This window comes from Heterodontus francisci, chromosome 29 (assembly GCF_036365525.1).
Source record: "Heterodontus francisci isolate sHetFra1 chromosome 29, sHetFra1.hap1, whole genome shotgun sequence".
NCBI lineage: Eukaryota > Metazoa > Chordata > Chondrichthyes > Heterodontiformes > Heterodontidae > Heterodontus > Heterodontus francisci.
Window position 1 is genome coordinate 4,484,401 of NC_090399.1, and position 26,826 is coordinate 4,511,226.

General features: G+C 46.5%; 1 protein-coding gene across 2 annotated transcripts in view; it reads left to right on the forward strand.

Annotated features, from left to right (window-relative positions):
• The window catches only part of nelfe (negative elongation factor complex member E), a 55,689-nt gene that overhangs the window by 22,669 nt on the left and 6,194 nt on the right, over window positions 1-26,826 (forward strand). For both annotated transcript variants that reach the window (XM_068009369.1, XM_068009370.1), the window contains exons 7-9: window positions 3,457-3,592; window positions 11,315-11,369; window positions 20,145-20,247. In XM_068009369.1, coding sequence (XP_067865470.1) covers window positions 3,457-3,592; window positions 11,315-11,369; window positions 20,145-20,247 — 294 coding nt within the window. The remainder of the gene's footprint in view (window positions 1-3,456; window positions 3,593-11,314; window positions 11,370-20,144; window positions 20,248-26,826) is intronic.

Consider the following 26,826-nt stretch of genomic DNA (forward strand, 5'->3'; position numbering starts at 1 on the left):
AGTGGGTATCTGGAATGAGCTGCCTGAGAAGGTGGTGGAGGCAGGAACAGTAGCAACATTTAAGAGGCATCTGGACAGGTATTTGAATGAGCAAGGCATAGAGGGATATGGAATTAATGCAGGCAGGTGGGATTAGTATAGATAGGCATTATGGTCGGCATGGATGCAGTGGGCCGAAGGGCCTGTTTCTATGCTGTGCGACTCTATTTGCGAACCGATCTTTCCATTCCAGACCTACTGAGGTGTTTGACGTCTTGTCATTACATGACATGCTGCCTGGGAAACACAGCTGCAGTCCATGTTCTGTTTATTGGGCTCTTCCGAATCGACTGTTATAAGAAATAGGAGCAGGAGTAGGCCTCACGGCCTCTTGAACCTGCTCTGCTCTTCAGTAAGATCATGGTTGACCTCAATGCCACTTTCCCACCTGATCCTCACATCCCATGATTCAGTGCCCAAGAATCCATCGTTCTCAGTCTTGAACATACTCAATGAGTGAAGATCCACAACTCCCTGGAGTGGAGAATTCCAATGAGTCACAACCCTGAGTGAAAAAATGTCTCCTGATCTCTGTCCTAACTGGCCACCCCTTTATGCTGAGACTGTGACCACCCCCCCCCCCCCCCCCCACCACCGTTCTGTACTCCCTAACCACAGGAAACATTTTCTCAGTATCTGCCCTGCCAGCCCCTTTAAGAATTTTATTTGTTTCAAGGAGATCATCTCTCATTCTTCTAAACTCCAGAGGATATAGGCCTCAGGCCTCCATTACACGATAGTCCCTTTGTTCTGCATCAGCCTCTGTGTAAACACAGCACGTTCTTTCTGCACCTGCAGCCCAATCGGCTCTTATGTTTGTTACAAATTGCACGTCTCTTTGGGACCTTGATCTCACAGTCCCAGTATTGCCCCTTCACTATTTTGTAGAACATCTCCATGTTAAACATCTCCAGGCATAAATAAAATGAGGTACTAACCTGGTAGAGCTACAACACAGGACCACATGCATGCTAGACAGTGGCAGCAGCATGCAATAGACAGAACTAAGCGATCCCACTACGACCAGACCAGATCAAAGCTCTACAGTCCTGCAACATCCAGTTATGAATGGTGGTGAACAAACAACTAACAGGAGGAGGAGGCTCTACAAATATCCCCATCCTCAATGATGGGGGAGCCCAGCAGATCAGTGCAAAAGGAAACAATTTTCAGCCAGAAGTGCCGAGTGGATGATCCATGTCAGCCTCTTTCTGAAGTCCCCAGCATCACAGATGCCAGTCTTCAGCCAATTCGATTCATTCCACATGACATCAAGAAACGACTGAAGGCACTGGATACTGCAAAGGCTATGGGCCCTGACAACATTCTGGCAATAGTACTGAAGACCTGTGCTCCAGAACGTGCCGCGCCCCTCGCCAAGCTGTTCCAGTACAGCTACAACACTGGCATCTACCCGGCAATGTAGAAAATTTGCCAGTTATGTCCTAACACAAAAAGGAGGACAAATCCAATCTGGCCAATTACCGCCCCATCAATTTACTCTCGATCATCAGCAAAGTGATGGAAGGTGTCATCGACAGTTCCATCAAGCGCCACTTAAACAGCAACAACAAACTGATACTTAGTTTGGGTTCTGCCAGGGCCAATCAGCTCCTGACTTCATTGCAGCCTTGTTTCAAACATGGACACAGAGCTGAACTCCAGATGAGGTGAGAGTTATTGCCCTTGATATCAACGCAGTATTTGACCAATTGTGGCATCAAGGTGCCCTAGCCAATGAAATCAATAAGAATCAGAGGAAAAACTCTCCACCAGTTGGAGACATACCTAAGTTGTGGTTTTTGGAGGCCAATGATCTAAAGTGAGGGCACTGTATATCGGCAAGCAGAGCTGCCAAGCAACATTCGTGCCACACAAGTACCAGGCAATGACGATCTCCATGGAGAGTCTAACCATCTCTCCTTGACATTCACTGGAATTACCATCATTGAATCCCCCAATATCAACATCCTGGGCGCTACCATTAACTAGAAACTGAACTGGAGCACTCACGTAAATACTGTGGCGACAAGAGCAGGTCAGAGGCTAGGAATCCTGTGGCGAGTAACTCACCTCCTGACTCTCCAAAGTCTGTCCACCATCTACAAGGCACAAATCCGGAGTGTGATGAAACACTCTCCTGAAACACTTGCGTGGACGATTGCAGCTCCAACAACACGCAGGGGCTTGACACCGTCCAGGACAAAGCAGCCCACTTGATCACCCCATTCACCACCCTCAACATACACTTCCTCCACCACTGATGCACAGTGGCAGCAGTGTGTACCATCTGCAAGATGCACTGCAGCAACTCACCAAGCCTCCATCGACAGCACTTTCCAAACCTGCGATCTCTACCAACTAGTAGGACAAGGGCAGAAAATGCATGGGAACATCACCATCTGCAAGTTCCCCTCCAGGTCACACAACATCCTGACTTGGAACTATATCGCCGTTCCTTCACTGTCGCTGGGTCAAAATCCTGGAATTCCCTTCCTAACAGCACTGTGGGTATACCTACCACACATGGACTGCAGTGGTTCAAGAAGGCAGCTCATCACCACCTTCGTGAGGGCAATTAGGGATGGGCAGAAAATGCTGGCCTGGCCAGCGATGTCCACCGTGAAAAGAATAAAAGAAGAGAACTCCTCTGATCTTCCTCAAAACAGCAAGATCTTTTATGTCCACTGAGAGACAGACGGGACCTCGGTTTAAAGTGTAATCTGAAAGATGGCACCTCCCTGAGCACTGAAGCGGGAGTGTCAGCCTGGATTACCTGCTCAAGTCTCTGAAGTGGGACTTGAACACAAGCCCTTCAGAATTGGAGGTGAAAGTGCCACCCACTGAGCAATGGCTCGCACACTGCCTCTGTCACCTTGGGCTATTCGTACATTGTGGGGGATCACTTTGCAACCAAGCCCAGCCAAGCCTTCTCTTGCATCTGCAGGCTCACGCCCGATCAGGGTGCTGGGAATCCCAGCTAACAGGCAGCAGGGCAGTGGTCAGGCTCTGCCTGGCCATGCCAGGTGCTGGGGCGAGATGTTTAGTCACAGTACTGCTAATAATATCAATGTGACGGGTGGTGATGTGTCACGTGCTCAGGAGGAATTGATGACCTTGTGCGTAAAAATCCCAAAGCTGTCCAGCACTGGCACGTTTTCCCTCACCTCAGCTCTGGGTCTGTTGTACATTCATTGATAGAAATTGAATGATTAGTCAATGGGTCCATGATTGTATCATGAGACTCGCAGGATGGTGGTAGGTGAACTAGATGGACCTTGGTCTTTGCTTTGGTCTAGCAATTCCTATTGTAACTGGAGACATTGGGTGTAAGAGGTTTAACAAAAGTGGGGAGGGAAGAAGATATCCAAAATTGTTGGCTGTGTGCCTCACTTCTTCTGCTTGCCTGTCCCACAGGGTTTGACTCTTTCCGTGCCCCCCGGAAAGGAAACACCATCTACGTGCACGGCGTGGGGATGACCGAGGAGATGCTGAGGACCTCCTTCTCCCATTTCGGGACCATCGTCAACCTGACCATGGATAGCCCCAGGAAGTGAGTGGTGCGCCGAGTGGGTCTGTGCCTGCCAGACTTTCCGTACCTCTGCTTGGCGCTGGAATTGTTGTCCTAGGGCCACCGTTGTTAGGTCCAGTTAGCCAGCTGGATGACATCATGGCCACTGCCGGGAGTGCGCTGAGTTCTCCCACAAGGGAGGCAGGCTCCAGAGGTCCAATTCCCTCCATGGCCTCGCCTCTCCCAATCTTCGTCACCTGCTCCAGCCCTACAACCCTCCAAGAGCTCTGCCCTCTGCCACTTCTGGTCTCTTACACCTGCCTAATTTCAACCTCTCCACCATTGGTGGCCGGGCCTTTAGCTGTCTCGGCCCTAAGCTGTGGAAATACCCTCCTTAAACCACTCTGTCTCTGTCTTTCAAACATTCTTTAAAACTGACCTCTTTGCCTAAGCTTTTGGTCAACTGTCTGAATACTCTTTGTGTGCTTCAGTGTCAGATTTTTCCTGATGATGCTTCTATGAAGCATCTTGGGACGTTTTTGTCGACTGATCACAGAACAGGAAGCAATTCAACTGTTGTGTCCGTGCTGGCTCCCTGCAAGAACAACTCACCTAGTCCCACACCCCAGTCCTTTCCCCATAGCCCTGCAAATTTTTATCTTCAAATAATGATCCAATTCTCTTTTGACAGCCACGTTTGAATCTGCCTCCATCACACTCTTGGGCAGTGCATTCCACATCCTAACCACTTACTGTGTAAAAATGTTTTTCCTCATGTCGCCGTTGCTTTTTTTTTTACCTGATCACCTGAAATCAGTGTCCTCTGATTCTCAATCCTTTCGCAAATGGGAATAGTTTCTCCCTTTTACTGTGTCCAGACCCCTCATGATTTTGAAAACCTCTATCAAATCTCTTCTTAATATTCTCTTCAAGTAGATTAGCCCCATCTTCTCCAACCTATCCACATAACTGAAGTTCCTCAGCCCTGGAACCATTCTTGTAAATCTTTTCTGCACCCTCCCGAATGCCTTCACATCCTTCCTGAAGTGTGACACCCAGAACTGGACACAGTAATCCAGTTGAGGCCGAATAAGTGTTTTATACAGGTTCAGCATAACTTCAGAAAGTTAGTTTTACGTTAACTGAAACGTTAACTTTGCTTTTCTCTCCACAGATGCTGCCAGACCTGCTGAGTATTCCCAGCACTTTCTGTTTTTATTTCAGATTTCCGGCATCGGCAATATTTTCCTTTTATTTCATCATAACTTATTTGTTTTTGTACTCTATGCCGCTATTTAGAAAGCTCAGGATCCTGGAGACTTCATTAACCGCTTTCTCAACCTGCCAAGCCACATTCATTGATTTGCGCACACACACACCCAGGTCTCTCTGCTCCTGCACCCCCTTTACAATTGTACCCTCTGTTTTGTATTGCCTTTCCTTGTTCTTCTTACCAAAATGAATCATCTCACACTTCTCTGCATTTTCATCTGCCACTTGTCCGCCAATTCCACCAGCCTGTCTGTGTCCTCTTGAAGTTTATCAGTATCCTCCTCGCAGTTCACAATGCGGATTAAGGAATTCCTCAGTGTACATCGAGAGAACTGTCTGTATGAATCGAATGTGGCAAAAGAATTTACAGGGCTAAGGGCAAAGAGCAGTGGGAGTGGGGCTAACTGGTTTGCTCTTGGAAAGAGTCAGCATAGACTTGATGGGCTGAATGGTCTCCTTCTGGGCTGTACTGTTTTATGATGCAGTGATAAACAGCATGTGGGTTATTTGCCTGCATCAAAGACTGGCCTTTAACAACGCACTTTTCTTTAACATTGGGCGGCTGTCGAGCACAGGTCTCCCTCCTGCCACAGGCTGAGTTCCAGCAGGAGGAAAGGAACAGTGTCGAGGCACAATTACTCAGAGTGTGGGCTGAGAAAGGTAACCAGCACTACAACTTATCCTAATAGTTCAGCCCAGCGAGGGGAATGGGGTGCAGTGCCATTGCCTGATCTCACTGGGAGTTCGAAACCTGCCCTTTGCCGATGCTGGCTGCAGGGCGACCCCAATCAACAGTGATCTGCCTGATTGAGAGCCGCAGCATTTGGACCCTCAATGTCATTCCCCCAACATCCTGCCTCTGAGGCTCACTGATCACTGTTCCACAGTGCCAGCTGTGTTTTCACAATGATCGTGTTGCAACAGACACAGATGCACTGAGTACCAGCGATACTACACTGATCTGTATCTATCTGTTTCATGCAGCCGTGTGAGTGTCAGTGTTACTATACTGATCTGTATCTATCTGTTTAATGCAGCCGTGTGAGTGTTAGTGATACTGTACTGATCTGTATCTATCTGTTTAATGCAGCCGTGTGAGTGTTAGTGATACTATACTGATCTGTATCTATCTGTTTAATGCAGCCGTGTGAGTGTCAGTGTTACTATACTGATCTGTATCTATCTGTTTAATGCAGCCGTGTGAGTGTCAGTGATACTATACTGATCTGTATCTATCTGTTTAATGCAGCCGTGTGAGTGTCAGTGATACTATACTGATCTGTATCTATCTGTTTAATGCAGCTGTGTGAGTGTTAGTGTTACTATACTGATCTGTATCTATCTGTTTAATGCAGCCGTGTGAGTGTCAGTGATACTATACTGATCTGTATCTATCTGTTTAATGCAGCCGTGTGAGTGTCAGTGATACTGTACTGATCTGTATCTATCTGTTTAATGCATCCGTGTGAGTGTCAGTGATACTGTACTGATCTGTATCTATCTGTTTAATGCATCCGTGTGAGTGTCAGTGATACTGTACTGATCTGTATCTATCTGTTTAATGCAGCTGTGTGAGTGTCAGTGTTACTATACTGATCTGTATCTATCTGTTTAATGCAGCTGTGTGAGTGTTAGTGATACTATACTGATCTGTATCTATCTGTTTAATGCAGCCGTGTGAGTGTCAGTGATACTATACTGATCTGTATCTATCTGTTTAATGCAGGTGTGTGAGTGTCAGTGATACTATACTGATCTGTATCTATCTGTTTAATGCAGCCATGTGAGTGTCAGTGATACTATACTGATCTGTATCTATCTGTTTAATGCAGCTGTGTGAGTGTCAGTGATACTATACTGATCTGTATCTATCTGTTTAATGCAGCCGTGTGAGTGTCAGTGATACTATACTGATCTGTATCTATCTGTTTAATGCAGCCGTGTGAGTGTCAGTGATACTATACTGATCTGTTTCTATCTGTTTAATGCAGCTGTGTGAGTGTTAGTGATACTATACTGATCTGTATCTATCTGTTTAATGCAGCCATGTGAGTGTCAGTGATACTATACTGATCTGTATCTATCTGTTTAATGCAGCCGTGTGAGTGTCAGTGATACTATACTGATCTGTATCTATCTGTTTAATGCAGCCATGTGAGTGTCAGTGATACTATACTGATCTGTTTCTATCTGTTTAATGCAGGTGTGTGAGTGTTAGTGATACTATACTGATCTGTATCTATCTGTTTAATGCAGCCATGTGAGTGTCAGTGATACTATACTGATCTGTATCTATCTGTTTAATGCAGCTGTGTGAGTGTTAGTGATACTATACTGATCTGTATCTATCTGTTTAATGCAGCCATGTGAGTGTCAGTGATACTATACTGATCTGTATCTATCTGTTTAATGCAGCCGTGTGAGTGTCAGTGATACTATACTGATCTGTATCTATCTGTTTAATGCAGCCGTGTGAGTGTTAGTGATACTGTACTGATCTGTATCTATCTGTTTAATGCAGCCGTGTGAGTGTTAGTGATACTATACTGATCTGTATCTATCTGTTTAATGCAGCCGTGTGAGTGTCAGTGATACTATACTGATCTGTATCTATCTGTTTAATGCAGCCGTGTGAGTGTCAGTGATACTATACTGATCTGTATCTATCTGTTTAATGCAGCCGTGTGAGTGTTAGTGATACTATACTGATCTGTATCTATCTGTTTAATGCAGCCATGTGAGTGTCAGTGATACTATACTGATCTGTATCTATCTGTTTAATGCAGCTGTGTGAGTGTTAGTGATACTATACTGATCTGTATCTATCTGTTTAATGCAGCCGTGTGAGTGTCAGTGATACTATACTAATCTGTATCTATCTGTTTAATGCAGCCGTGTGAGTGTTAGTGATACTATACTGATCTGTATCTATCTGTTTAATGCAGCCGTGTGAGTGTCAGTGATACTATACTGATCTGTATCTATCTGTTTAATGCAGCCGTGTGAGTGTTAGTGATACTGTACTGATCTGTATCTATCTGTTTAATGCAGCCGTGTGAGTGTTAGTGATACTATACTGATCTGTATCTATCTGTTTAATGCAGCCGTGTGAGTGTTAGTGATACTATACTGATCTGTATCTATCTGTTTAATGCAGCCGTGTGAGTGTTAGTGATACTATACTGATCTGTATCTATCTGTTTAATGCAGCCGTGTGAGTGTTAGTGATACTGTACTGATCTGTATCTATCTGTTTAATGCAGCCGTGTGAGTGTTAGTGATACTATACTGATCTGTATCTATCTGTTTAATGCAGCCGTGTGAGTGTTAGTGATACTATACTGATCTGTATCTATCTGTTTAATGCAGCCGTGTGAGTGTTAGTGATACTATACTGATCTGTATCTGTCTGTTTAATGCAGCCGTGTGAGTGTTAGTGATACTGTACTGATCTGTATCTATCTGTTTAATGCAGCCGTGTGAGTGTTAGTGATACTATACTGATCTGTTTCTATCTGTTTAATGCAGCCGTGTGAGTGTTAGTGATACTGTACTGATCTGTATCTATCTGTTTAATGCAGCCGTGTGAGTGTTAGTGATACTGTACTGATCTGTATCTATCTGTTTAATGCAGCCGTGTGAGTGTTAGTGATACTATACTGATCTGTTTCTATCTGTTTAATGCAGCTGTGTGAGTGTTAGTGATACTATACTGATCTGTATCTATCTGTTTAATGCAGCCGTGTGAGTGTTAGTGATACTGTACTGATCTGTATCTATCTGTTTAATGCAGCCGTGTGAGTGTTAGTGATACTATACTGATCTGTATCTATCTGTTTAATGCAGCCGTGTGAGTGTCAGTGATACTGTACTGATCTGTATCTATCTGTTTAATGCAGCCGTGTGAGTGTTAGTGATACTATACTGATCTGTATCTATCTGTTTAATGCAGCCGTGTGAGTGTCAGTGATACTATACAGATCTGTATCTATCTGTTGAATGCAGCCATGTGAGTGTTAGTGATACTGTACTGATCTGTATCTATCTGTTTAATGCAGCCGTGTGAGTGTTAGTGATACTGTACTGATCTGTATCTATCTGTTTAATGCAGGTGTGTGAGTGTTAGTGATACTATACTGATCTGTATCTATCTGTTTAATGCAGCCGTGTGAGTGTTAGTGATACTGTACTGATCTGTATCTATCTGTTTAATGCAGCTGTGTGAGTGTTAGTGATACTATACTGATCTGTTTCTATCTGTTTAATGCAGCTGTGTGAGTGTCAGTGATACTATACTGATCTGTATCTATCTGTTTAATGCAGCTGTGTGAGTGTCAGTGATACTATACTGATCTGTATCTATCTGTTTAATGCAGCCATGTGAGTGTCAGTGATACTATACTGATCTGTATCTATCTGTTTAATGCAGCTGTGTGAGTGTTAGTGATACTATACTGATCTGTATCTATCTGTTTAATGCAGCCATGTGAGTGTCAGTGATACTATACTGATCTGTATCTATCTGTTTAATGCAGCCATGTGAGTGTCAGTGATACTGTACTGATCTGTATCTATCTGTTTAATGCAGCCATGTGAGTGTTAGTGATACTATACTGATCTGTTTCTATCTGTTTAATGCAGCCATGTGAGTGTCAGTGATACTATACTGATCTGTATCTATCTGTTTAATGCAGCTGTGTGAGTGTTAGTGATACTGTACTGATCTGTATCTATCTGTTTAATGCAGCTGTGTGAGTGTTAGTGATACTATACTGATCTGTATCTATCTGTTTAATGCAGCCATGTGAGTGTCAGTGATACTATACTGATCTGTATCTATCTGTTTAATGCAGGTGTGTGAGTGTTAGTGATACTATACTGATCTGTATCTATCTGTTTAATGCAGCTGTGTGAGTGTCAGTGATACTATACTGATCTGTATCTATCTGTTTAATGCAGCCGTGTGAGTGTCAGTGATACTGTACTGATCTGTACCTATCTGTTTAATGCAGCCGTGTGAGTGTCAGTGATACTGTACTGATCTGTATCTATCTGTTTAATGCAGCCGTGTGTCAGTGATACTGTACTGATCTGTTTCTATCTGTTTAATGCAGCTGTGTGAGTGTTAGTGATACTATACTGATCTGTATCTATCTGTTTAATGCAGCTGTGTGAGTGTCAGTGATACTATACTGATCTGTATCTATCTGTTTAATGCAGCCGTGTGAGTGTCAGTGATACTGTACTGATCTGTATCTATCTGTTTAATGCAGCTGTGTGAGTGTCAGTGATACTATACTGATCTGTATCTATCTGTTTAATGCAGCCGTGTGAGTGTCAGTGATACTGTACTGATCTGTATCTATCTGTTTAATGCAGCCGTGTGAGTGTTAGTGATACTGTACTGATCTGTATCTATCTGTTTAATGCAGCCGTGTGAGTGTCAGTGATACTGTACTGATCTGTATCTATCTGTTTAATGCAGCCATGTGAGTGTCAGTGATACTATACTGATCTGTATCTATCTGTTTAATGCAGCCGTGTGAGTGTCAGTGATACTGTACTGATCTGTATCTATCTGTTTAATGCAGCCGTGTGAGTGTTAGTGATACTGTACTGATCTGTATCTATCTGTTTAATGCAGCCGTGTGAGTGTTAGTGATACTATACTGATCTGTATCTATCTGTTTAATGCAGCTGTGTGAGTGTTAGTGATACTATACTGATCTGTATCTATCTGTTTAATGCAGCCATGTGAGTGTCAGTGATACTATACTGATCTGTATCTATCTGTTTAATGCAGGTGTGTGAGTGTCAGTGATACTATACTGATCTGTATCTATCTGTTTAATGCAGCCATGTGAGTGTCAGTGATACTATACTGATCTGTATCTATCTGTTTAATGCAGGTGTGTGAGTGTCAGTGATACTATACTGATCTGTATCTATCTGTTTAATGCAGGTGTGTGAGTGTCAGTGATACTGTACTGATCTGTATCTATCTGTTTAATGCAGCCGTGTGAGTGTCAGTGATACTGTACTGATCTGTATCTATCTGTTTAATGCAGCCGTGTGAGTGTTAGTGATACTATACTGATCTGTATCTATCTGTTTAATGCAGCCATGTGAGTGTCAGTGATACTATACTGATCTGTATCTATCTGTTTAATGCAGGTGTGTGAGTGTCAGTGATACTATACTGATCTGTATCTATCTGTTTAATGCAGCCATGTGAGTGTCAGTGATACTATACTGATCTGTATCTATCTGTTTAATGCAGGTGTGTGAGTGTCAGTGATACTATACTGATCTGTATCTATCTGTTTAATGCAGCCATGTGAGTGTCAGTGATACTATACTGATCTGTATCTATCTGTTTAATGCAGGTGTGTGAGTGTCAGTGATACTATACTGATCTGTATCTATCTGTTTAATGCAGGTGTGTGAGTGTCAGTGATACTGTACTGATCTGTATCTATCTGTTTAATGCAGGTGTGCATTTGTTACCTTTGAGACGATGGAATCTGCGGATCAGGCTATTGCTGAGGTAAGGTACAGTGCGCCTGACGTGCTCCCAGAGCCCAGCACAAAATAAGAACTTATACTGGACCTCTCTCGGCATTTAGCTCCCTTTCCTGGTTACTGTGTGTGCGCGTGTGTGCTGTTTTTCTCTGATTTTTATTTCATGGGATGCGGGCATCACTGGCTCAGCCAGCATTTATTGCCCATCCCTAATTGTCCTTGAGAAGGTGGTGGTGATCTGCCTTCTTGAACCGCTGCAGTCCATGTGGGGTAGATACACCCAGATTGCTGTTCGGAAGGGAGTTCCAGGACCCAGCGACAGTGAAGGAATGGCGATATAGTTCCAAGTCAGGATGGTGTGTGGGTTGGAGGGGAACTTTCAGGTGGTGGTGTTCTCATGCATTTGCTGCCCTTGTCCTACTAGGTGAAAGGTGCTGTCTTAGGAGCCTTGGTGCGTTGCTGCAGTGCATCTTGTAGATGGTAGACACTGTTGCCAATGTGTGTCGGTGGTGGAGGGACTGAATGGAGTGCCAATCAAGCGGGCTGCTCTGTCCTGGATGTTGCCGAGCTTCTTGAGTCTTGTTGGAGGTATACCCATCCAGACAAGTGGATTTGGGGGGTCAGGAGGTGAGTTACTAGCCTCTGTCCGGCTCTTGTAGCCACGGTATTTATATGGCTACGCCAGTTCAGTTTCTGGTCAATGGTAACCCCCAGGATGTTGATAGTGGGGGATTCAGCAATTGTAATGTCATTGAATGTCAAGGGGAGATGGTTAGATTCTCTCGTGTTGGAGATGGTCATTGCCTGGCACTTGTGTGGCACAAATGTTACTTGCCACTTATCAGCCCAAGCCTGGGTATTGTCCAGGTCTTGCTGCATTTCTACACAGACTGCTTCAGTATCTGAGGAGTCGAAAATGGTGCTAAACATTGTGCAATCATCAGTGCACATCCCCACTTCTGACCTTATGATTGAAGGAAGGTCATTGATGAAGCAGCTGAAGATGGTTGGGCCTAGGTTACCCTGAGGAACTCCTGCAGTGATGCCCTGGAGCTCAGATGATTGACCTCCAACAACCATCTTCCTTGGTGCTAAGTATGAATCCAACCAGCAGTGAGGTTTTCCCTTGATTCCCATTGACTCCAGTTTTGCGAGGCCTCCTTGATGCCATACTTGGTCAAATGCTGCCTTGATGTCAAGGGCAGTCACTCTCACCTCACCTCTTTTGTCCATGTTTGAACCAAGGCTGTAATGAGGTCAGGAGCTGAGTGGCCCTGGCGGAACCTAAACTGAGCATCACTGAGCAGGTTGTTGCTAAGCAAGTGCTGCTTGATAACACTGTCGACGACATCTTCCATCACTTTACTGATGATTGACGGGGCGGTAATTGGCTGCGTTGGACTTGTCCTGCTTTTTGTCTGCAGGACATACTTGAGCAGTTTTCTACATTGCTGGGTGGATGCCAGTGCTGTAACTCAACTGGAACAGCTTAGCGTGGCAACTTCTAGAGCACATGCCTTCAGTACTATTGCTGGAATATTGTCAGGACCCATAACCTTTGCAGTATCCAGTGCTTCAGTCGTTTCTTGATATCACGCGGAGTGAATCAAATTGGCTGAAGTCTGGCATCTGTGATGCTGGGGACTTCAGGAGGATGTGAGATGGATCATCCAATCAGCACTTCTGGCTGAAGATTGTTGCAAATGCTTCAGCCTTATCTTTCGCACTGACGTACTGGGCTCGCATTGAGGATGGGGATATTTGTGCAGCCACCTCCTCCAGTTAGTTGTTTAATTGTCCATCATCATTCATGGCTGGATGTGACAGGACTACAGAGCTTAGATCTGATCCGTTGGTTATGGAATCGCTTAGCTCTGTCTACCACATTCTGTTTCCGTTGTTTGGCATGCAAGCAGTACTGGGTTGTAGCTTCACCAAGTTGGCACCTCATTTTTAGGCATGTCTGGTGCTGCTCCTGGCATGCCCTCCTGCACCCTTCATTGAACCAGGGTTGGTCTCCTGGCTTGATAGTGATGGTAGAGTGGGGGATATGCCGGGCCATGAGGTTACAGATTGTGGTTGAGTACAATTCTGCTGCTGCTGATGGCTCACATCGCCTCATGGATGCCCAGTTTTGAGTTGCTAGATCTGTTCGAAATCTATCCCATTTAGCACGGTGGTAGTGCCACACAACACAATGGACAGTATCCTCAATGTGAAGGTCGGACTTTGTCTCCACAAGGACTGTGCAGTGGTCATTCCTACCAGTACTGTCATGGACAGATGCATCTGCAGCAGGCAGATTGGTGAGCATGAGGTGAAGTATGCTCTTCCCTCTTGTTGGTTCCCTCATCACCTGCCGCAGACCCAGTCTAGCAGCTGTGTCCTTTAGGACTCGGCCAGTTCGGTCAGTAGTGGTGCTTTCGAGCCACTCTTGGTGATGGACAGTGAAGTTCCCCACCGAGAGTACATTCTATGCTCTTGCCACCCTCGGTGCTTCCTCCAAGTGCTGTTCAACATGGTGGAATACTGATTCATCAGCTGAGGGTGAGGGAGGGGGGCGGTAGGTGGTAATCAGCAGGAGGTTTCCCTGCCTATGTCTGACATGATGTCATGAGACTTCATGGGGTCTGGAGTCAATGTTGAGGACTCCCAGGGCAACTCCCTCCCTACTGTATACGACTGTGCCACCACCTCTGATGGGTCTGTCCTGCCGGTGGGACAGGACATACCTGGGGATGCTAATGGCAGTGTCTGGGACATTGTCTGTAAGGTATGTTTCGGTGACTAGACTATGGGACCGTCTCCCCAACTTTGGCACAAGCCCCCAGATGTTAGGATGGAGGACTTTGCAGGGTTGCAAGGGCTGGGTTTGCCATTGTCGTTTTTGGTGCCTAGATCGATGCCGGTGGTCCATCTGGTTTTATTCCTTATTGACCTTGTAGTGGTTAGATACAACTGAGTGGCTTGGCTGGACCATTTCAGAGGGCAGTTAAGAGTCAACCACATTACCGTGGGTCTGGAGACCAGGTAAGGACAGCAGATTTCCTTCCCTAACGGACATTAGTGAACCAAATGGGTTTTTACAACAATGGTTTCATGGCCATCATTAGACTAGCTTTTAATTCCAGATTGATTAATTGAATACTAATTCCACCTTCTGTTGTAGTGGAATTCGAACCCATGTCCCCAAAGCATTAGCCTGGTCTTTGGGTTACTAGTCCAGTGACAGTACCATATGCCACCCCCTCCCCATGATTCCTGTTTACTGTGTGTGTGTGTGTTGGTTCGCTCTGATCCTGGTGATTCTGTGTGTGTGTGTGTGTCTGTGTGTGTTGGTTAGCTCTGATCCCAGTTACTCGGTGTGTGTGTCTGTGTGTGTTGGTTAGCTCTGATCCCACTTTGTGTGTGTGTGTCTGTGTGTGTTGGTTAGCTCTGATCCCAGTTACTCTGTGTGTGTGTCTGTGTGTGTTGGTTAGCTCTGATCCCAGTTACTCTGTGTGTTTGTCTGTGTGTGTTGGTTAGCTCTGATCCCAGTTACTCGGTGTGTGTGTCTGTGTGTGTTGGTTAGCTCTGATCCCGGTTACTCTGTGTGTGTGTCTGTGTGTGTTGGTTAGCTCTGATCCCAGTTACTCGGTGTGTGTGTCTGTGTGTGTTGGTTAGCTCTGATCCCAGTTACTCGGTGTGTGTGTCTGTGTGTGTTGGTTAGCTCTGATCCCGGTTACTCTGTGTGTTTGTCTGTGTGTGTTGGTTAGCTCTGATCCCGGTTACTCTGTGTGTGTGTCTGTGTGTGTTGGTTAGCTCTGATCCCAGTTACTCTGTGTGTTTGTCTGTGTGTGTTGGTTAGCTCTGATCCCAGTTACTCTGTGTGTGTGTCTGTGTGTGTTGGTTAGCTCTGATCCCGGTTACTGTGTGTGTTTGTCTGTGTGTGTTGGTTAGCTCTGATCCCAGTTACTCGGTGTGTGTGTCTGTGTGTGTTGGTTAGCTCTGATCCCGGTTACTCTGTGTGTTTGTCTGTGTGTGTTGGTTAGCTCTGATCCCGGTTACTCTGTGTGTGTGTCTGTGTGTGTTGGTTAGCTCTGATCCCAGTTACTCTGTGTGTGTGTCTGTGTGTGTTGGTTAGCTCTGATCCCAGTTACTCTGTGTGTGTTGGTTAGCTCTGATCCCAGTTACTCGGTGTGTGTGTCTGTGTGTGTTGGTTAGCTCTGATCCCAGTTACTCTGTGTCTGTGTGTGTGTCTGTGTGTGTTGGTTATCTCTGATCCCAGTTACTCGGTGTGTGTGTGTGTTGGTTAGCTCTGATCCCAGTTACTCTGTGTGTTTGTCTGTGTGTGTTGGTTATCTCTGATCCCAGTTACTCGGTGTGTGTGTGTGTTGGTTAGCTCTGATCCCAGTTACTCTGTGTGTTTGTCTGTGTGTGTTGGTTAGCTCTGATCCCAGTTACTCTGTGTCTGTGTGTGTGTCTGTGTGTGTTGGTTATCTCTGATCCCAGTTACTCGGTGTGTGTGTGTGTTGGTTAGCTCTGATCCCAGTTACTCTGTGTGTTTGTCTGTGTGTGTTGGTTATCTCTGATCCCAGTTACTCGGTGTGTGTGTGTGTTGGTTAGCTCTGATCCCGGTTACTCGGTGTGTGTGTCTGTGTGTGTTGGTTAGCTCTGATCCCAGTTACTCTGTGTGTGTGTCTGTGTGTGTTGGTTAGCTCTGATCCCAGTTACTCTGTGTCTGTGTGTGTTGGTTATCTCTGATTCCAGTTACTCTGTGTGTTTGTCTGTGTGTGTTGGTTAGCTCTGATCCCAGTTACTCGGTGTGTGTGTCTGTGTGTGTTGGTTAGCTCTGATCCCGGTTACTCTGTGTGTTTGTGTGTGTTGGTTAGCTCTGATCCCGGTTACTCTGTGTGTGTGTCTGTGTGTGTTGGTTAGCTCTGATCCCAGTTACTCTGTGTGTGTGTCTGTGTGTGTTGGTTAGCTCTGATCCCAGTTACTCTGTGTGTGTGTCTGTGTGTGTTGGTTAGCTCTGATCCCAGTTACTCTGTGTGTGTTGGTTAGCTCTGATCCCAGTTACTCGGTGTGTGTGTCTGTGTGTGTTGGTTAGCTCTGATCCCAGTTACTCTGTGTCTGTGTGTGTGTCTGTGTGTGTTGGTTATCTCTGATCCCAGTTACTCGGTGTGTGTGTGTGTTGGTTAGCTCTGATCCCAGTTACTCTGTGTGTGTGTGTCTGTGTGTGTTGGTTATCTCTGATTCCAGTTACTCTGTGTGTTTGTCTGTGTGTGTTGGTTAGCTCTGATCCCAGTTACTCGGTGTGTGTGTCTGTGTGTGTTGGTTAGCTCTGATCCCGGTTACTCTGTGTGTTTGTGTGTGTTGGTTAGCTCTGATCCCGGTTACTCTGTGTGTGTGTCTGTGTGTGTTGGTTAGCTCTGATCCCAGTTACTCTGTGTGTGTGTCTGTGTGTGTTGGTTAGCTCTGATCCCAGTTACTCTGTGTGTGTTGGTTAGCTCTGATCCCAGTTACTCGGTGTGTGTGTCTGTGTGTGTTGGTTAGCTCTGATCCCAGTTACTCTGTGTCTGTGTGTGTGTCTGTGTGTGTTGGTTATCTCTGATCCCAGTTACTCGGTGTGTGTGTGTGTTGGTTAGCTCTGATTCCAGTTACTCGGTGTGTGTGTCTGTGTGTGTGTTGGTTAGCTCTGATTCCAGTTACTCGGTGTGTGTGTCTGTGTGTGTGTTGGTTAGCTCTGATCCCAGTTACTCTGTGTGTGTGTCTGTGTGTGTGTTGGTTATCTCTGATCCCAGTTACTCGGTGTGTGTGTGTGTTGGTTAGCTCTGATTCCAGTTACTCGGTGTGTGTGTCTGTGTGTGTGTTGGTTAGCTCTGATTCCAGTTACTCGGTGTGTGTGTCTGTGTGTGTGTTGGTTAGCTCTGATCCCAGTTACTCTGTGTGTGTGTGTGTTGGTTAGCTCTGATTCCAGTTACTCGGTGTGTGTGTCTGTGTGTGTTGGTAGCTCTGATCCCGGTTACTCTGTGTGTGTTGGTTAGCTCTGATCCCGGTTACTCTGTGTGTGTGTCTGTGTGTGTTGGTTAGCTCTGATCCCGGTTACTCGGTGTGTGTGTCTGTGTGTGTTGGTTAGCTCTGATCCCAGTTACTCTGTGTGTGTGTCTGTGTGTGTTGGTTAGCTCTGATCCCAGTTACTCTGTGTGTGTGTCTGTGTGTGTTGGTTAGCTCTGATCCCAGTTACTCTGTGTGTGTGTCTGTGTGTGTTGGTTAGCTCTGATCCCAGTTACTCTGTGTGTGTGTCTGTGTGTGTTGGTTAGCTCTGATCCCGGTTACTCTGTGTGTGTGTCTGTGTGTGTTGGTTAGCTCTGATCCCGGTTACTCTGTGTGTGTGTCTGTGTGTGTTGGTTAGCTCTGATCCCGGTTACTCTGTGTGTGTGTCTGTGTGTGTTGGTTAGCTCTGATCCCGGTTACTCTGTGTGTGTGTCTGTGTGTGTTGGTTAGCTCTGATCCCGGTTACTCTGTGTGTGTGTTGGTTAGCTCTGATCCCAGTTACTCTGTGTGTGTGTCTGTGTGTGTTGGTTAGCTCTGATCCCGGTTACTCGGTGTGTGTGTCTGTGTGTGTTGGTTAGCTCTGATCCCAGTTACTCGGTGTGTGTGTCTGTGTGTTGGTTAGCTCTGATCCCGGTTACTCTGTGTGTGTGTCTGTGTGTGTTGGTTAGCTCTGATCCCGGTTACTCTGTGTGTGTGTCTGTGTGTGTTGGTTAGCTCTGATCCCGGTTACTCGGTGTGTGTGTCTGTGTGTGTTGGTTAGCTCTGATCCCGGTTACTCTGTGTGTGTGTCTGTGTGTGTTGGTTAGCTCTGATCCCGGTTACTCGGTGTGTGTGTCTGTGTGTGTTGGTTAGCTCTGATCCCAGTTACTCGGTGTGTGTGTCTGTGTGTGTTGGTTAGCTCTGATCCCAGTTACTCGGTGTGTGTGTCTGTGTGTGTTGGTTAGCTCTGATCCCAGTTACTCTGTGTGTGTGTGTGTTGGTTAGCTCTGATCCCAGTTACTCTGTGTGTGTGTCTGTGTGTGTGTTGGTTAGCTCTGATCCCGGTTACTCTGTGTGTGTTGGTTAGCTCTGATCCCAGTTACTCTGTGTGTTTGTCTGTGTGTGTTGGTTAGCTCTGATCCCAGTTACTCTGTGTGTGTGTCTGTGTGTGTTGGTTAGCTCTGATCCCGGTTACTCTGTGTGTGTTGGTTAGCTCTGATCCCGGTTACTCTGTGTGTGTGTCTGTGTGTGTTGGTTAGCTCTGATCCCAGTTACTCGGTGTGTGTGTCTGTGTGTGTTGGTTAGCTCTGATCCCGGTTACTCTGTGTGTGTGTTGGTTAGCTCTGATCCCGGTTACTCTGTGTGTGTTGGTTAGCTCTGATCCCGGTTACTCTGTGTGTGTGTCTGTGTGTTGGTTAGCTCTGATCCCAGTTACTCTGTGTGTGTGTGTCTGTGTGTGTTGGTTAGCTCTGATCCCGGTTACTCTGTGTGTGTGTTGGTTAGCTCTGATCCCGGTTACTCTGTGTGTGTTGGTTAGCTCTGATCCCGGTTACTCTGTGTGTGTGTCTGTGTGTTGGTTAGCTCTGATCCCAGTTACTCTGTGTGTGTGTGTCTGTGTGTGTTGGTTAGCTCTGATCCCGGTTACTCGGTGTGTGTGTCTGTGTGTGTTGGTTAGCTCTGATCCCGGTTACTCTGTGTGTGTGTCTGTGTGTGTTGGTTAGCTCTGATCCCGGTTACTCTGTGTGTGTTGGTTAGCTCTGATCCCGGTTACTCTGTGTGTGTGTCTGTGTGTGTTGGTTAGCTCTGATCCCGGTTACTCTGTGTGTGTTGGTTAGCTCTGATCCCGGTTACTCGGTGTGTGTGTCTGTGTGTGTTGGTTAGCTCTGATCCCGGTTACTCGGTGTGTGTGTCTGTGTGTGTTGGTTAGCTCTGATCCCGGTTACTCTGTGTGTGTGTCTGTGTGTGTTGGTTAGCTCTGATCCCGGTTACTCTGTGTGTGTTGGTTAGCTCTGATCCCGGTTACTCTGTGTGTGTGTCTGTGTGTGTTGGTTAGCTCTGATCCCGGTTACTCTGTGTGTGTTGGTTAGCTCTGATCCCAGTTACTCTGTGTGTGTGTGTCTGTGTGTGTTGGTTAGCTCTGATCCCGGTTACTCGGTGTGTGTGTCTGTGTGTGTTGGTTAGCTCTGATCCCGGTTACTCTGTGTGTGTGTCTGTGTGTGTTGGTTAGCTCTGATCCCGGTTACTCTGTGTGTGTTGGTTAGCTCTGATCCCGGTTACTCGGTGTGTGTGTCTGTGTGTGTTGGTTAGCTCTGATCCCGGTTACTCTGTGTGTGTGTCTGTGTGTGTTGGTTAGCTCTGATCCCGGTTACTCAGTGTGTGTGTCTGTGTGTGTTGGTTAGCTCTGATCCCAGTTACTCTGTGTGTGTGTGTCTGTGTGTGTTGGTTAGCTCTGATCCCAGTTACTCGGTGTGTGTGTGTCTGTGTGTGTTGGTTAGCTCTGATCCCAGTTACTCTGTGTGTGTGTGTCTGTGTGTGTTGGTTAGCTCTGATCCCGATTACTCTGTGTGTGTTGGTTAGCTCTGATCCCGGTTACTCTGTGTGTGTTGGTTAGCTCTGATCCCAGTTACTCGGTGTGTGTAATTGTGTGTGTTGGTTAGCTCTGATCCCAGTTAGTGTGTGTGTGTGTGTGTGTGTGTGTGTGTGTCTGCCTCGTGTTTTCCTCTGATCCTGATTACTACGTGAATCTGTACTTGCCTCTGAGACTTCCTTTCTCTCTCTCTAACAGTTAAATGGCAGCATGGTTGGTGATGTTTATTTGAAGGTGATGATTGCTCGCAAACAGCTCATGTTGGAAACAGCCACTGGGAAGTCAGTCTGGGGAAGCCTCGGTAAGAGAAATCTGTCAAATCATATTCACTGCACAGTCTTGGTTTTATGCTGGGTTTTTTGGCATGGTCGATGTTAACATGTGGAACTATGAGCGTGTGTTTGGCACACCCTTTAGCAGCTGCCGCAGAGTTTAATGCCTAAAGTAATGACATTCCTCCCCTTGACAATACTGTTGCTTTGTTTCGGAATGTTCGAGGCTGACAATTGAATATCTCTTGCAACTTAATCCTTTTATTGTGCTCCATCAGGTCCTTGTATGTCAACTGCTTGTAATCATTGCCTGTCTCCGAGAAATAAGCAATATTCCTTTTGTTTCCCCTGCAAGGAGAAATGTTACCTTATTTGATATTGGGAATAGGAGGAGGCCATTCAGCCCCTCCAGCCTGTTCCGACATTCAGTGAGATTATGACTGTTCTGTAACCTATCTCCATATACCCGCTTTTGCCCCATATCCCTTCATACCTTTGGCTAACAAAAATCTATCAATCTCTGATTTAAAGTTAACAATTGATCGAACATCAATTGCCATTTGCAGAAAAGAGTTGCAAACTTTTACCACCATTTTCACAAAGAAGTGTTTCCTAATTTCACAACTGAAAGATCAGGCTTTAATTTTTATTCTATGCCCACTGGTCCTAGACTCCCCAACAAGTGGATATATTTTCTCTCTATCAACCCTATCTGTTCCCCTTAATTTCATGAATACTTCAATTAAATCACCCCTTAGAGTCCAAGGAATTGAACCGCAGTTTTTGTAAACTCCCCTCTTTTAATCTTTCAATCCTGACTCCACCAATTACAAACGAACATACGAATTAGGAGCAGGAGCAGGTCACTCGGCCCCTCTCGCCTGTTCCGCCATTCAGTAAGATCATGGCTGATCTGATTTTAACCTCAAATCCACATTCCCGCCTACCCCCGATAACCTTTCACCCTCATGCTTTTCAAGAATCTATCTACCTCTGCCTTTAAAATATTTGGACTCTGCTTCCACTGCCTTTTGAGGAAGAGAATTCCAAAGACTCATGACCCACTGAGAGAAAAAATTTCTCCTCATCTCTGTCTTAAATGGGTGACCCTTTATTTTTAAACAGTGACCCCTAGTTCCAGATTGTCCCACAAGGGGAAACATCCTTTCCACCTCCACCCTGTCAAGACCCCTCAGGATCTTATATCTTTCAATCAAGTTGCCTCTTACTCTTCTAAACTCCAATGGATACAAGCCTAGTCTATCCAACCTTTCTTCAGAAGACAACCCGCCCATTCCAGGTATTCATCTAGTGAACCTTCTCTGAGCTGCTTCCAACGCATTTGCATTCTTCCTTCAATAAGGAGACCAATACTGTACACAGTATGTGGTCTCAACAGTGCCCTGTATCATCATCTTCTTTGGCCTCCTTGTCTCGAGAGACAATGGGTAAGCACCTGGAGGTGGTCAGTGGTTTGTGAAGCAGCGCCTGGAGTGGCTATAAAGGCCAATTCTAGAGTGACAGACTCTTCCACAGGTGCTGCAGATAAAATTGGTTGTCGGGGCTGTTACACAGTTGGCTCTCCCCTTGCGCTTCTGTCTTTTTTTCCTGCCAACTGCTAAGTCTCTTCGACTCGCCACACTTCAGCCCCGCCTTTATGGGTGTCCGCCAGCTCTGGCGATCGCTGGCAACTGACTCCCACGACTTGTGATCAATGTCACAGGACTTCATGTCGCGTTTGCAGACATCTTTAAAGCGGAGACATGGACGGCTGGTGGGTCTGATATCAGTGGTGAGCTCGCTGTACAGTGTGTCCTTGGGGATCCTGCCATCTTCCATGCGGCTCACATGGCCAAGCCATCTCAAGCGCCGCTGACTCAGTAGGGTGTATATGCTGGGGATGTTGGCCGCCTCAAGGACTTCTGTGTTGGAGATACGGTCCTGCCACCTGATGCCAAGGATTCTCCGGAGGCTGCGAAGATGGAATGAATTGAGACATCGCTCTTGGATGACATACGTTGTCCAGGCCTCGCTGCTGTAGAGCAAGGTACTGAGGACACAGGCCTGATACACTCTGACTTTTGTGTTCCGTGTCAGTTCGCCATTTTCCCACACCCTCTTGGCCAGTCTGGACATAGCAGCGGATGCCTTTCCCATGCGCTTGTTGATTTCTGCAGGTTACTGGTGATAGTTGAGCCTAGGTAGGTGAACTCTTGAACCACTTCCAGAGCGTGGTCACCAATATTTATGGATGGAGCATTTCTGACGTCCTGTCCCATGATGTTCGTTTTCTTGAGGCTGATGGTTAGGTCAAATTCGTTGCAGGCAGCTGCAATCCTGTCGATGAGTCTCTGCAGACACTCTTCAGTGTAGGATGTTAATGCAGTATCGTCAGCAAAGAGGAGTTCCCTGATGAGGACTTTCCGTACTTTGGTCTTTGCTGTTAGACGGGCAAGGTTGAACAACCTGCCACCTGATCTTGTGTGCAGGAAAATTCCTTCTTCTGAAGACTTGAACGCATGTAAGAGCAGCAGTGAGAAGAAGATCCCAAACAGTGTAGGTGCGAGAACACAGCCCTGTTTCATGCCACTCAGGATAGGAAAGGGCTCTGATGAGGCGCCGCTATGTTGAATTGTACCTTTCATATTGTCATGGAATGTGGTGATGATACTTAGTAGCTTTGGTGGACATCCGATCTTTTCTAGTAGTCTGAAGAGACCACGTCTGCTGACGAGGTCAAAGGCTTTGGTGAGATCCATGAAAGTAACGTAGAGGGGCATCTGTTGTTCTCGGCATTTCTCCTGTGGCTGGCGAAGGGAGGACAGCATGTCAATGGTGGATCTCTCTGCTCGAAAGCCACACTGTGCCTCAGGGTAGACATGCTCAGGCAGCTTCTGGAGCCTGTTTAAAGCGACTCGAGTGAAGACTCCCCACTATGCTGAGCAGGGAGATTTCACGGTAGTTGTTGCAGGCACTGTGGTCACCCTTGTTCTTATAGAGGGTGATGATATTGGCATCGCGCATGTCCTGTGGTACTGCTCCCTCATCCCAGCACAGGCAAAGCTATTCGTAGAGTGCTGAAAGTATAGCAGGCTTGGCACTCTTGATTATTTCAGGGGTAATGCAGTCCTTCCCAGGGGCTTTTCCGCTGGCTAGCGGAATGGCATCACTGAGTTCCGATTTTGTTGGCTGTTCGTCCAGCTCATCCATAACAGGCTGAGACTGGGCTGCATTGAGGGTGGTCTCAGTGACAACATTCTCCCTGGAGAACAGTTCCAGGTAGTGCTCCACCCAGCGGTCCATTTGCTTGTGTTGGTCAGTGATCGTTGCCCCTGATTTAGACTTGAGGGGGGCGATCTTCTTGATGGTTGGCCCAACAGCTCTCTTAATGCCATCATCCATTCCTCTGATGTTTCCGGTGTCGGAGGCCAGCTGAATACGACTGCATAGGTGTTGCCAGTAGTCATTTGCGCAGCGCCTGGCTGTTCTTTGTGCAGCGCTTCTGGCTGCTTTAAGTGCTAAGGATGTTAACTCGCTGGGGGCTTTCTTGTAGTTCAACAGTGCAATGCGCTTAGTGGCTATGACAGGTTCCAGCTCTTCAAAGTGAGATTGAAACCAGTCTGCATTCTGCTTCACACATTTGCCATAAGTGGTCATTGCTGAGTCATAGATGGCGTCTCTGATGTGGACCCACTTAGTCTCTGCATTTCCTGTGGGAGTGTTTTGAAGGGCTTTTTCAAGTGAATCTAGAAACTTATGTAACAGCTGTGGATAAGAAATTCTGTTAGTGTTGATGTGCTGGCGGCCCTTCTGCTTGGAGTGATGCAGCTTCTTTGCTTTGAGTCTAACCTTGCTGCACACTAGGGATGGTCGGTGTCACATTCCACACTGTGGAAGCTGCGTGTGATTTGAACGCTGTTTAAAGAGGCTCGCCTTGTGACAGGGTTTATTGTGAAAGAACGAGTTGGTGATGCAGAGGTCATGATAGGTACACAACTTGAGCAGTCTCTGTCCATTCTCATTCATCCTTCCAACGCCATAGCGCCCAAGGCAGGAGGGCCATGAGTCATGGTCGGCCCCAACCCTGGCATTAATGTCCCCCAGCAGGAACAGATGTTCGGTATTGGGGATGCTACTAATGATATTATGGAGTTCCTCGTAGAACTGGTCTTTAGCTTCAGGTGGGGAGCAGAGTATTGGAGCATAGATGCTGAGTAGGTGTACTGGACCAGAGGTGGTGAGCAGTCGGATGGACAGTATACATTCTGAGCCATTTGTAGGTGGCTCTATCATGCTGAGCAAGGAGTTTCTGATGGCGAAGCCCACTCCATGCTGTCTTGGTTCTTCAGGATCCCTGCCCTGCCACAAGATGGTGTAGTCTTGCTCTCTTAGAGATCCACTCACAGGGAGGCGTGTCTCCTGGAGTGCTGCAATGTCCACATTGAGTCTGCTGAGCTCGTTGTTAATGATGGCGGTGTTCCGAGAATCTTTGATCTGTGTAAGGTCTTCCGACAGGCCAGGACACATTGTTCTGACGTTCCAGCTTGCAAAACGAAGGGCTGGTACCTTCTTTCCTTTTTTCATGTTGTTTGGTGCAGTGTTGCAGTCCACTTGTCGGGCAATGACCCTGAGCTCTGAGCACCCATTGAAGCAGGTAGACTGTGGCGGGACAGAACCTTATTGACTGGGGGCTGCCCGGTTTGAGGCGGGGGGTAGCTGTCCAGTGAGATGCGATGACCTCTCCCACCGACAAAGGCAACCCGTGGCACCCAATCTCTACGCCAATTGAGCTGGGCTTATAACCCGTAACTGCTGCCTTCCGTGTTGTTTTGGTCGCTGTGAGGCGACTATGGAGTGACCTCTCCATGGCGCGTGCCTGGGCGGATGTGGGGAGGTTGTGAGTTGCAAAGCGTCAAAACCCCCCTCTCAGCCTTCCTGGTGGGGTCCAAAGGAGTGCAGAGCTCGACGTTTGGCACCGGTATGGCTGCAGGAACTGCCGGAAACATGCCAAAGGTGACACATGACCGCTTTCAGAGTTCCGCTCTGGATTTTCTTTTAGGGTTTACTCCCTTCGCCTTGGACTCTCCCGAGACGCCCACAAGGCAGTGGGGTTGTTAGGGCCCCTGCTCAGGGATAGGTGGATGCCGGTGGGAGGAGGTGGGGGGAGGGGGTCCGAGGGGGAGCGGGTAGAGGGAAGTGCGTGGAGGGAAGGGGGTGCAAGGGGGGCTGCAGGGGGGGAGGGGAGGGGATGCAGGTGAAGGGGGTGTGAGGGGTATATAGGGAGTTACGATGGCACCCCCACATATAGAGCCTCGGTCTTGTCAGCTGTCAGACCTTTGAAGATCTTTGAGATCAGGATTGGCAGCTAGATTTCTCTGCCTCACTTGATGCTGATCCCCTGACTGGCGGTTCATAACAGTGGTGCTGTTCCTCTGATTGCGCAGGGCATCTGGCTGAAAAACCTGAGCGTTGTCACTCAAGCCGTTGATCATGGGCACGCTGTTGGATCTCCGCAGTGCCCTGTGTAACTGAAGCATAACCTCCCTACTTTTGTATTCAATTCCCTCACAATAAACAATAACATTCTATTAGCTTTCCTAATTATTTGCTGAACCTGCATAATAACCATCTGGAATTCATGCACTAGGGCACCCAGATCTCTGCATCTCAGAGCTCTGCAATCTCTCACCATTTAGATAATGTGCTTCTTTTTTATTCTTCCTGCCACTTTGGACAGTTTCACATTTTCACGCATTATACTCCATTTGCAAGATTTTGGCCCAACTCACTTAACCTCTCTATATCCCTTTGCAACCTCCTTATGTCCTGTTCACATCTTACTTTCCTATCTTAGTGTCATCAGAAAATTTAGCAACCATACCTTTGGTCCCTTCATCCAAATCATTTATATAAATTGTAAAAGGTTGAGACCCCAGCACTGAACCCTGTTGCACACCACTTGTTACATTGTGAAGCAAAGCTCAGGGTCTTTATAGGTCTCTAGTCATGCACGCTGTCCGAGATGATCTATTATGTCCTGATAAGAGTTTGTTGCAAACAAGACCCCCAGAAATGAAATTGTTGCTTCAAACACCAGGTGCTGACTCGATTACCATCAAGGCCTGTGACTAATCATCCTGACCCTATTGTCCACTTCCTGTCACCATCTTGGGTCCATTGCATCGACGACAAGAAGTCAACACGCAGAAATCACGCGTCCTACAGTTTTTAGCAGAAGCTAAAGAGCACAATGCGTTAAATTCTACCCTTGTACCTTAAACCCTAAAGCATCCAGAGAGTGAACAACTTGAATCACTTCATTATGTCTAGCTACACTACAAATCCACAAGCCTTTTATATGTTAAAAAAACTTAACAACAACAATTGATATTTATATGGCGCCTTTAACATATCAAAATATAGAAACATAGAAAATAGGAGCAGGAGTAGGTCATTGGGCCCTTTGAGCCTGCTCCGTCATTCGTTATGATCATGTCTGATCATCCAACTCAGTAACCTGTTATAGAAAATATCAACATGAACGTAATAAAAGGGCAGTAACAATGGCTTCAGTGTTCCCAACATTTAATTGGAGGGAATTTCTGCTC